The sequence below is a fragment of the Pholcus phalangioides genome, unplaced genomic scaffold (assembly GCF_987345545.1).
Source record: "Pholcus phalangioides strain wild (caught in Gottingen) unplaced genomic scaffold, Ppha-v1.0 ptg000015l_1, whole genome shotgun sequence".
NCBI lineage: Eukaryota > Metazoa > Arthropoda > Arachnida > Araneae > Pholcidae > Pholcus > Pholcus phalangioides.
Window position 1 is genome coordinate 70426586 of NW_028301608.1, and position 12490 is coordinate 70439075.

At 40.0% G+C, this 12490-nt stretch overlaps 2 protein-coding genes across 3 annotated transcripts in view; both read left to right on the top strand.

The window, feature by feature from the left end:
* The first annotated feature begins 1254 nt into the window (after nt 1-1254).
* LOC149076633 (uncharacterized) lies at nt 1255-1620 on the top strand. The gene has a single exon (XM_089242270.1). It carries the CDS (start codon nt 1255-1257, stop codon nt 1618-1620), a length of 366 nt encoding a protein of 121 aa, XP_089098396.1.
* Nucleotides 1621-2913: 1293 nt separating this feature from the next.
* LOC149076634 (pescadillo homolog) overlaps nt 2914-12490 on the top strand; it is a 270201-nt gene continuing 260624 nt past the window's right edge. The window contains exon 1 of one of the 2 annotated variants that reach the window (XM_089244245.1): nt 2914-3072. In XM_089244245.1, coding sequence (XP_089100371.1) covers nt 2935-3072 — 138 coding nt within the window. In that variant the 5' untranslated portion in view covers nt 2914-2934. The other variant, XM_089244246.1, reaches the window with a different exon arrangement.

Below are 12490 nucleotides of genomic sequence, written 5' to 3' on the forward strand. Positions count from 1 at the left end.
TCTGTCATCTCTAGGAGGGGCAACAAATCCGAGATGAAGAGCAGAGCCGTAATGAGAGCACCCCCCCCCCCCCACCCATCCAGGGATACGCACCTAGATACTTTATGAGCCGGAACAAACTTGCATTTCTGTGCCCCGTATAATGTAGAAGGAGCAGTTAAAAGGCGCATTCGGCCTCCCCCACTAGTCCAGTTCCCGAGCCCCAGACCCGGGTACTTCCCCCCCCCCCTAGTTGCGGCTCTTCTCTATCTGGCTAAAAATTACTGTCTATCAATTCAAAGTACTCCGAATCTTGGAAATTTGAACATTTTATTTTCAGGAGCTTGGTCTCGATGCGCCTTTGCAAAACGTGTCTGATGCCCCTCGATAGAGAAAATTCGATTCAGAGAAACGAGCTACAACAAAATCTATTTGGAAACGTATGTTTCTGACAACAAGCCCCTTATGAATCAAGAACAACGAGATGCATACAGTACTATTTTTCATTCTGTTACTGATGGAAACGGTGGACTTTTTTTTCTGGATGCACCAGGAGGTACAGGAAAAACATTCCTCATCAACTTACTTTTGGCCGAGATACGTAAAGATGGTGGTATTGCTGTCGCCGTGGCTTCCTCTGGAATTGCTTCAACGTTACTTGATGGAGGACGCTCAGCTCTCAAATTGCCTCTGAATATGACGTTTTCTGAAACTCCTGTCTGTAACATCAGCAAGCATACTGGTCAAGCCAAAGTACTTCAGGCATGCAAGATCATTTTTTGGGATGAGTGCACAATGGCCCACAAAAAGTCTCTTGAAGCACTTGACAGAACCATGCAGGATATTAGATGGAAATTCGAGTATAATGGGAGGAGCTGTAGTTGTTCTTGCAGGAGATTTTCGTCAAACTCTCCCTGTCATCCCACGTTCAACACCAGCGGACCAACTGAACGCATGTCTCAAAGCATCCCATCTTTGGAAGTACACTAAAAAGTTATCACTAAAGATAAATATGAGAGTTTATTTGCAGAGAAATACGTCCACATGCAAAAATTCTCGCATGAATTGCTGCGTCTTGGCAATTACAATATTCCGACGGATCCGACCACCATGCTAATTTCTTCCCCCCCCCTAGATTTTTGTCAGCTGTTACCGTCGCTCCAGGAAGTTGTCACCAAAGTTTTTCCCAACATCCGTGAAAATTTTAAAAACACCGAATGGCTATGCGAACGAGCAATTTTGTCACCTAGAAATGACAATGTCAATGCAATAAACATGATAATACAAAGCAAGCTTCCTGACCCCGACGTTGTTTATAAATCTTTCGACACTGTCGTTGAAAATGATCAAGCCACCTATTACCCAGCAGAATTCCTCAACTCTTTAGAACCACCCGGATTACTACCTCATAGACTGGTTTTAAAAGTCGGAGCTCCAATTATGCTTCTGAGAAATCTGGATCCTCCGAAACTGTGTAATGGAACCAGGCTAAGCATTAAGAAACTTATGGTCAACATCATAGAAGCGACAATATCGACTGGAAGTGGTAAAGGTGAAGACGTGTTCATTTCACGAATTCCTATGCTACCAACTTTTGATTTCAAACATGTAATATTGATGTGTGCCTGTTCCGTACTCTAAACGTACTGTTAAAACCTCAATAGGATAAATCCGAGGTGGAAGGGATAAAAAAATAAATATTGATCAAAAGGGAGAAAAATGAAGAAAAATTATTTCTATCAGCTCAAGAATAGCAACAAATCCGAGGTGAACAGCAGGCCGTCTTGACAGTAGTCCTGGGACCCCCACTCCAGGGACGCAATTAGAACTTTTTGAGCCGGGTTAAGCTCGCATTTCTGCGCCCCGTGTAATGTAGAAGGAGCAGTTAAAAGGGTGCATCCTCCTCCCCCACTAGTCCAGCGCCCGGGCACCAGACCCACCTACTTCCTCCCCCTCCGCCTAGTTGCGGCCCGGCTCTATCGGGCTAAAAATTCCCTTCCTAAAAAGTCTTACTTTTGCAAATTTTATTATCTCATTCTCACGAGGCCTCTACATCTGAGATCCTCCGGGGATCGCCCCATAAGACTGCACGGGTTAGCAATTAAAATAACAATAATAATAAGGAAAATAATTCCGTCCAACAAAACTTAAAAAAAAAATAAAAATATATATCTAACAAGCAAAAGAAGGGGGGGGGGGAGGAAGAGTGGCCAACGCATTCTTACTTCTTAGAGGGGAAGGTGTGGGACATGGGAAGAAACCAGTCCTGAGTCAGGGCCGTCTTAAGAGTATCATGGGCCCCCGGGCCAATTGATTTTTCAGAGGCCCTAGCAAACAAATTCTCGAAAATTTCAACCAGATCTCATTTTTGTGAGGCCCCTTTTCGCTTGAGGCCCCCGGGCCGTGCCCGGGTGGGCCCATGCCTTAACACGGCACTGTCCTGAGTTCTAACAATTACAGAAGGCCTTATGACAAGACACAGCTCATTTGAATTTCCACGGTTCATTTGTAGCCAATAGGAGTAGGCAACACAAGCGAAAAAAGAAGTGATTCACGGCTCATTTTCGACCAATTACAGGAGGCGTTTTAACGAGCAACGGTTCCCTTGCATTTCTGCGGCTCACGACTCTTCACGGTTCATTTGTAGTCAATAGGAGCAGGCAACACGGGCGAAAAAAAGAAGCGATTCACGGGTCATTTCTGACCAATTACAAGAAGCGTTTCAACGGGAAACGGTTCACTTTCGGGAACGCGGCTCTCGGCTTGTTATGGTTCGGTTGTAGCCAATAGCAGTCGGCAATATGAGCCGTTACGGTTCTTTTCACAAAGTTTTCAAAAGCCTGCTTGTTCTTGGTAGTTTCTTGAATGCGATGGAAGTGTATAAGAGCCGCGGTTCTTTTTTCAAGAACCGTGGCTCACTCACTCTTTGAAAAGAGCCGCTCTTCTAGACGGTTCATGAGCAATCGGATGCGATTCTTATTTTTGGTCCACGTGCACCGCATATATTCAAAGCCGCTTTGCATATATTGTATAAGGCCGATAATCTGCATTGCCGTAGCATCAATACTAAGCGACATGGTACAATCAAAAAAGGTGAGTAGATCTTTTCTTTTGATTCTGAAAACAAAACGCCCATTAACTCCACCTTATCATCTTCGAAATTTCCGTGGCTTCATTAGGCACTCGGAGGATGCAATGGAATCGGAAGAACCATTTGCGTTCGGTGTTGCGAACGATCATTGAGGTATTTGAACTGGACCCACCTGGAATTAATGTTAATATTTTAAGGAACACAGTTTATCCATTATATATATTATTATACAATTTATTATTAGGGATGATCCTAATTAGTTGAAAGAAATTATTCCAGCATTAACGAAAGAAATTTTTTCAGCATTAATAAAATAAATTAATGCATAATTAAAGAAATAATTTAATCTTTTTCTATCTTTAGAACAGTTTTTTTTTTTTTTTAAATCTTTAAAAGAAAATTAATTGTAATATTTAGAGACTAAACTGTACGTTTCAATGAGGATGTGAAAAGCAATGTGAAAAGCATTGCGATTTGGTGAAAATCTGGCTTCATCTTCTAATTTATTGCTCAAACTTCCTGCTGTGAATGATTTTCGACCAGTGGGTGCTCACTCAGGCGTTCACCCCCTTGAAGGATATCAAAAATTAAAAACGTATTTGTAAAAATATATATTTAAAAAAAACACATTTTTGTATAAATTCTGTATATCATGGGTGGCTCGAGCCTCGGGGTAAAAGTCTCACCGTGCGAGACGACATTGGTTACGCCTCACTTTGGCATATAAGCCGCATCAGTGAAGCGATCCCGAAAATTTGCAACTGTGTTTCTAGCTAGATAAAATGCATAAAAAAATAGTTTTCTCCGAGAGACTAATGCACTATAGAGTTCGAGTGTTTTTACAGACACGAAACACATTTTTTCTTTCTCAACTTTTCTGCAATTATATTTCTCTACTCCTGATTTAATACTTTTCCTTATGGCAGTGCTCTGTGCCAGTGGCACAGCCATAGGCGGAGATAGACTTAGAAGTGTGGGGGGGGGGCACGATGATGATAATGTCAATTCATATATACATTAGATCAGTCGACTCCACCTTTGACGCTGGAGGGGGGGCACTCCCCCCCCTTTCCACGTATCTCCGCCCATGGGCACAGCCCAAAAGACATCCCTGTTTATATTCTGCTACAATATATATCTCTCATCATCTATTTGCTCTTTACTCTCATTACTCTTTTACTCTTTACTCTCATTACTCTTTTACTCTTTGGCTCCAGTACTTAATAAATTAATATTTTTTATTTTCCGTGATAAAAAAGATACTTTGGTAATAATTTCTAATAATTCATTATTGGATTCTTATATAAACAAGTCATGGTTTTTTCTTTATAATTATTTTTGCTACGAACCTAATCTATGAAAATATTTTATTACGTAAATCTTTAAATTTATATAAAATGCTTTCAGTGCATGCTTACTTGCATGTAATTATGATAGGCTAAGGTAATTAAGGTAGATGGATACTTTCGGAATAACATACAATAATTAAAACCTGAAAGTGTTGACTGTGAAGAGGTCAACTAAAAATATTATATCCAATAGTAGTAGACTGTCGAGCCATCGAGAGTAAATTAAATTTCAAATAATTTGGCAAGTACCAACCAAATTTATTGTGGCACTAATCATAACCAATTGAATTAGTATTTAGTCATGCCAGAGCACTGGTTATAAATTTTTTCTACAATCCTATGAGGGAGGGGGAACAACAATTAAAATGAATTTTTTTTTCAGTGTGCAATAGGCAATGGCGGCTCAAATGATGTGTGACTCACGCAGACCCATGGAGCCACAGAAGAGGCATCACATCAGGGTTAAGGAAAAAAATAATTAGAGAAAAGTTTGAAAATTTTTCCTAAAAGGGTGCAACAAAAAAGAGGGGTTTGGCTGTTCTAGCAATTTTCACGCAGTCAGATGAACCATTTCAGGACCGTAACTAGCTCTTGTACACCGAATACATCATTAATTTATCATCACGAAAATTTATACCACAGTAAAATATTTCATTTCATATTTTGAACAGGGCCGCGACTGGGGAGGGAGGGGGCAACTGCCCTGGGTGGCAGTTTTAGGTGGGAACAAAGAACACCATTACAAAATTATCTAATTTTAAAGTTGTAGGGGCGGCAAAATAATGTTTGCCCCGGCCCTGCTTTCAGCAGTGATAAAAAAATTTAAAAAATCGAAACACGTATAAGGAAATTGTCGGGAAAAATGAATTTCACATGCAATATAGAATTCTTTGCATTTTACTTAACTTCTTCTCATCAATCTTCATTGGATTCAGCTTACGCACCGCTTATTTTTCAAATAATAGGATTAATAATGAAAATTAGAATACACAAACTTACCCTGATGTATTTTCATCGAAGAAAAACTTTTCTTACACACTCGAGCACAACAGTTTCAATTGTAAATCTGTCGATTCAAGTCTGGTAATTAAGAGAAATAACACTCTGCCATTAAGTTTCGAAACAAGATCCTATGAGAAACAGTTTCTGTATGGAAAATCTACAAAGATATCGCTGATAAGTTTCGTTTAACAACAAATTATATGAATCGCCACTATCTAGGGAATTCTCCTGTTGGAAAATCCAAATATGAAATGAGTAGATCTTTTCGATAGAGTAATTATGTTTGTACTTCATTTTCACTGTTTACATCAATGGTTCTCAAAGTGTGCATCGCGGCTACTAGAGGTACCGTGCTGAGCCGTTGATATTGATGTGTGGCAATCATTCTGGCCAGCAGTAAACGTAAGTAGTAATGTACTTTTACTCACTATCTAACATGCAAAAAAAGACGACGACTAAGGCAATTAGTGCAATGCTGTTGCTGTAGGCACAACCATGCTAATAACATCCAATCACAATAAAGAATTGGCCATTGACAAAATCGGACAACCAAAACAATCTTCTCACAAGCTTCTACAGCTGGTTGTCAGCAGACTTCACTGATTGTTTAATAGTATTTTTAGCGTTTTGGAAAATAAAAGAACTTTGGAAAAATAGAGGAATATCAATGGTTTCAAAATCTTTGCTTCTTTGGAGAAGCAATGACTTGGGAAGAGACTAGCTGTTAAGTTCTGTAGAACAGTGGCAAGCGAAATGGCTCCCGAAGGCCTTTTAAAAGGACACGGCTCACTTGAATTTCTGCAGCTCGCGGCTCGTCACGGTTCATTTGTAGCCAATAGGAGCAGGCAACACAAGCGAAAAAAGAAGCGATTAATGGCTCATTTTCGACCAATTACAGGAGGTGTTTTAACGAGCAACGGTTCACTTTCGGGAACGCGGCTCTCGGCTTGTCACGGTTCATTTGTAGCCGAAAGGAGCCTGCAATATGAGCGAAAAGTTCGTATTCCGCTCATGAGCAGTCACACATCAGTTTAACAAATATTTAAAATCAGAGCGATATTCCCCCACTGGGGGAGGGCTGAGTTCGCAGTTATTCTTACCCGGACCTGTAACTAGAGGGAGGCAGGGTGGAGGGTGATGGTCCCAGGCGGTAGAATTTAGGGGGGGGGGCAGTAGTTTTAGGTGGTTATACAAAGAACACCATTACAAGATAGTCGAATTTTATCATTATAAATCGTTGTGGGGAAGCGAAAATTATGTTTGCCTCGGACGGCAGAAATCCTAGTTACGGCTCTGATTCTTAGTTTTCTACTTTCTAACACTATAAATTAACTATAGAGGGGCCTTGAAAAGTCCCGGTCGGGGGGCTTGCTACAGGATGGGGGGGGGTCATGGTGACAGACAGATTTATGGTTTTTGACACCCTTTTTTCCCCAATCTTTTCATACTTCCAATCTCCCAGTTTTGAAGCCCATTTGATGAATACGTATAATTCCTGTCTGAAACATCTTTTGGTCTGGGCCGATTGCATTGACGAGAGGGTTTGCCCAGAGCCCCTTAATTATATTGGGCCTCAGAAAAACCACTTGGCCCAGGGTCCCATGAAGCTCTTAAGAAGGCCGGCCCTGTTAACGAGTACAGACATCCTGGAAAGTTAGAATAGCCAAAGTTTTTAATGAACCACGCCTTTATAATAATAATAATTTTAAAATCAATAACGTGACGACCATGTGAAAACCGCATTGAAAACCATGTAACTGGCATAAAATGTGCAGAAAGCCATTGTTAAAACCAAGATAATAAGCATAATATGCTGCATTATTATTATTACTTTTTTTGACATTTCTGGCAATTCTATCGTTCAAGTTGAGTCTTGTTTTGGTACATGAAAAATTGGTCAATCATTAGAAAAATGTGAACACAACACACACACCTATACATTCTATACATTTATTTACAGAAGTTGTGGGCAATCGGCAAACTTTTTTCACATAATTCATAAATAAAAAATACGTAAAAATGAAATGAAATACATGGAGGAACAAACCCCTGCTTGTGAACTAATCTGGCTCACTTGAAAAAAATGTACCCATGAATTTCGAAACAAAATATTATAATTTGAGAAATTATGCATTACCAAGTGAGGTCGAATAATGTGTTTGGAATAGAATCATGTTATGCATTATACATTTTGTTGCGATTACAACCGTGAAGAATATAAGTCAGTACGACATCCTCATAGGAGTAAAATAATAGAAAATGTCGGGAGCAGTAAATAGTGGTTGGAGAGGGGTGTTCAAATTTCAATATTTGTGTAGAAATTTAGGAATCACTGAGATGGAATAAATTTAGAAAGGGGCCGTGACAGGTGCTTTGGAGTGCTGCAGAGAGCCGAGATGAAAAATTAAGGTGATCTGTGTCTGCCACCCGTGTTTTTGTGCACTCATTCGCCATATGAATATGCATCTTCTTTGCGTCGTCATATTCCCACAATGAGCCGGAGAGCTTTCATGTCGTTTTCTTCCTCCCCGCATAAGTAGTTAAATATAGTGTCACTGATCTCATCACAATAGTTAACACATCTCTGGGAGACTTTCATTAATCTAGACTAGCGTCCCTCAGTTAGCATCTACACAAGCACCCCTTGGCCTCCCGCAGCAGAGCCTCAGACTAAACTTTTCACACATGCGCCCTTCTATAGTTAATTTGCAATGTGCAAAACAAAAAATGATAGGAGACTCGTCCCGGGCCCCCGGACTGAAACCCTGTTAGCGAGCTGCTCCTGCCCAATATAGTCTTTTGCTATACATTAATGTAAGTTTTTTTACATAAATAAATTTAGATATCAGTGGTTCTAAAAAGTGCAGGTTGCGGTTTCTAGTGGGTTCACTGTGACTTTGCAATATTGATGTGTGCCTGTTCCGTACTCTAAATTGATTTCTTTCATAACTTCTAAAAGGCGGAGGAGAAACGATGGCTAGGACCAGGGCCCCACAAGGGTGAGGCTGACAGGGCTCCAGCCCTGGGCCAGGGACGATTCTCGTCATTTTTTGTTTTTCACGCTATAAATTCATTATAAAGGGGCCCGTGAATGTCAGGTTGCAGCCCCCCGCAAAAGATACCATTATCCTGGCATCTTTTGAGCCCTCGGTTGGCAAACACTTGAGAACCACTTGATATTGTATAAGTGGAACTATTGCTAACCTAGCTGCTTCAAATGAAAGAAGGTCCAAACACTCAGAGAACTTGCCTTGATGAGCAGTGTAAAGCAGCAGATCTTAACCTTTATCTACTCGTGCAGTCCGTTTTAGTATATAATTTCTATGACGTAGCTCTGTAGATTCATCTTTTATTTATTTATCATTTACTGATTTATTTTATTTTCTTCGAGTGACTGCGGAGCCTTTCCCGAAGTGCACATGGAGCCCAGAGGACTCCGCGGAACAATGATTGAGAACCGCTAGTCTAAGGAAATAAATGCACACACAATTGTACCACTGTCAAGACTTGTAAGCAAATTATCCCATATCTGCTGGCATAGGCGTACGCTGAATTTTCTCGAGGGGGGGGGGTTCAGATTTTTTTGTTTTTTCCTGCAAAATGTATCAGTTATAAACAAGGAGACAAATTTTCCTTTTAAAGGCATTCATTTATTCGAGTGAAATGTGTGTCTGCATCACCTCATCAATGCAGAATTTCATTTATTGTAAAATACTTTTACAGTGAGAAAATGGAAGGACGCAACTAGATACTTTGTCACGCGGGACAAGTTGGAATTTTCGTACCCCTTGCATGAAGAGGAAGCAGTTATAGAATGAATTCTGCGCCCCTCCTGGTTCAGCGCCCAGGGCAGGGCACCAGACCCGCCTGATACCCCCTAGTTGCGCTCCTGCCTGCGTGGACAGAGTCGTAAAAAGAGTTGGTGTGGGCTCAAAAAATACCCATCGTAGGTGCCTGAAGCTGTTGGAATAATCACTGGATAAGTAGAGCAACAGGACTGAAGAGGTATAGGATGAAGAAAAAAATATTTTTCTTTTTTTTTGTTCGGTTTTTGTTTATTGCAAAACAATTTGGGTGCTCAAGCAGCAGCAGCACCCCCGGGTTCTGACGCCACACCATGCATCTGGATACCCTGTATCCCGTAGGTAAAACAGGGAAAAAGGGCACAAGCAGATATGTGAAAAAACGGGGGGGGGGAGGAACTACAGTTAAATGTTTGCTGTATCAGCGCCTAAAGGCTCTATCAATTGTGATGGCAGCAAGATTCAAGACTCAGAGAGGAAAAACGGGCAGTTTTTCCTTTAACTTTTTTTTTTTGTGTTCAATATGTACGAAAAAATAAACAAATCTATATAGGAGATTTTTATTCCCAAATCAATTCTGTGGGTGCTCTGCCCAGTTCTACAAGAGAGTGTGGGTGCTCGAGCACCCCCGGCTCCGACGCCACTGCCATCAAGCTTGAAAGTGACATTGTTGAAAACAAAATAAACATTTCATTCGAGGTCATTTATTGAAAAATGAAGTTGTGAATGTAGAATGGGACTACATGGCCACTACAATATATAAAACCATTCCTACAAATCAATATAAACAACCTGGGGGGGGGGAAGAGTTTTAGATAATATGCAGTGGCGTATAAATTATTCTGAGAAATGTATTAAATCATGAATTATTATAAATACTCTGTGTTTTTAGTTTATAATTCTTGAATTATCAGCAAGAAATTAGAGTAATTTGTACTTTTGCATAGTTCGTACGGTCCTTGAAAAAAAAAAAAGTTCATTTTCAAGGCCTTGAAAGTCCTTGAAAAAGAAATTTTTTTTAAGAATTCTTTGAGAGTCCTTGAAAAATTAGTTTTTTCCGAAATAGTTTTCGCCACTTTTTTTTTTTTTACTCCGTAAGTGACGTTTTTAAAGTGCAAAGCACAGGGAAAAAGTCTTAGCAGCCAATAACCCTGGATAATTGGATTTAAATCACGTTTTTTCCCATTATTCTTAAGCCGGGTTTTCGTAGGAGCAGGTTTTCTGTGCGGCGTGCAAAATGAATCGCCCAGCGTGACACGCCGTCCACTCATCATTAATAAGAAAAAAAGTTTGTTTCCCTACAAGCCTCACGGCAGTGTTTTACGTCGGGCGTGATTGGCCGACTGCTTCTGGAGAAGTCAAATGCGTTGTGCTCCACTCGTTTTACCGATCTTCTCTCCATTTTTGTTTTCTTTCACTTCCCTTCATCAAGCTCAATGTTTCCCTTCAAACCGGAGCATGCAGATGACAGAGTAGCTGATGCGCCACGGTAGGAATACACAAACGGGTAATGTGATTATGTAACACATTTCTGTCGACGCGAAATGATCCAGTTCGGTTCATGTGCTGCCAAAAACCTATGTTGGAATGTTTTTTCCCTTTTTATTCTCTGTGCACGTGGAACCGCTCGGCCTGACGCAATATGTAAATCGCAGGCGGCGTACTCTCACGGGAGCTCCCCTTTATACTGCAGGCTGGTTTTTTTCCGCGTGTATGTCTGGATTGTTTTTTTTCTCCCTGAGATTGCCGGTTGTTTGTCAGCCATTTTATTTATTTTTTTATGATCGTAAATGATCTTGTTTTTTTTTCTTGCAACTTTTATGGAATAAAAGCTAGAGTTCAAAATGAACTTCCGATCATTGTTTTTTTTCTTCAGCTCAGTCGGCACGCTCTGGCCTTCAACAACCAATACCTCCTCCTAGAGTAGAAGTCCTTCTGCTCTAGAAGGTATTGCAACAACCCGCTTCTCTAGGAAAACCCGGCTTTATGGTAGCATGTATCCTGTGATCGTATGTAGACATATTTGGAGTCGTTGGAAGTCATTGAACTTTTGTACTAGATATTTTTTCTGGAGGACTTGAGAAATCAATATCTTAGAAAAAGTTTCATGATTTTTGCCGAAATAATTTCAGCCTTTCGGTCCGTAAGTGAGCGAAATTTTTTCAGCCTTGATGAAATAAATAAATTCAGAATTAATGGAAGAAACAATCTAATCTTTTTCGATCTTTAAAAGAGTTCTTTTTTGTAGTCTTAAATTAATTGCAATATTTAGAGACTAAACTACGTTTCAATGAGGAAACTGATAGGCAGGAACTGTGTTATGCCCTTATTCAATGTGCCATATGTTTTGTATGATATATATATGTGTATGTGGCCTCCTTTATTCATTACGGATGATGTGAAATAAAGTAGGTAGAAATGTAATCTCTCTGAAAGTTTTAATAAAAATTAAACATGCGTCTATTCATGTGAAAAATATGCGTTTGTAAAAAAAGTCATTGAATTTTTAAGTTTTACCTTGAAAAGTGCTTGAATAGTCCTTGAATTAATTTTTTTTCGTTGGAAGAGTACGAACCATGTTTTAATTTGTTTGTAGTGGAAACATTTTCCATGGGAGAAATTTGGCATAAAGCTCAGTGATTTCTTAATGATTCACGCAGTGGGGTTTTCTTTTCCTATGATAGAAACATGCACCTTGTTTGTCTGAAATTTTTTTTTTAAATGTTTCAATGTTGTGAAAATTTGAAGATGTATATCACAGTGAATTCATTGCATACTTATGCATTACGGATGATGTGAAATAAAGTATGTAGAAATGTAACCTCTGAAGGTTTCAATCAAAATTAAATATGCGTCTACACTATCTACCAATAAGTATTTGGACACCTATGCAAATGACTATATCTGCGGTCCTGAGATACGTCACACCCACCGCCGGTATATATCGTGTAGGAAACAACATCGGCATTAGTCACATGCAAGATGCCGCGCAGTTCGGAGCTCTCTGATTTCGAGAAAGGTATAATTATCGGGTATCACAAAAATGACCGATCCTTAAGGGATATATCTAGCAAGCTGAAGTACCCAAAATCTACAGTGGCCTATGTGATTAAGTAGTGGAAGGTGAGCTGTGATTGTCGGAATTTGCCCCGAGTCGGCAGACCAACGAAACTGGGAGATAGAGACGACGGGTGCTGTCCAGAGAAATTCGGAAGAACCGCACCCAACCGATGGCCCTCATCCGCGAGGAGTTTCAACAGGCATCC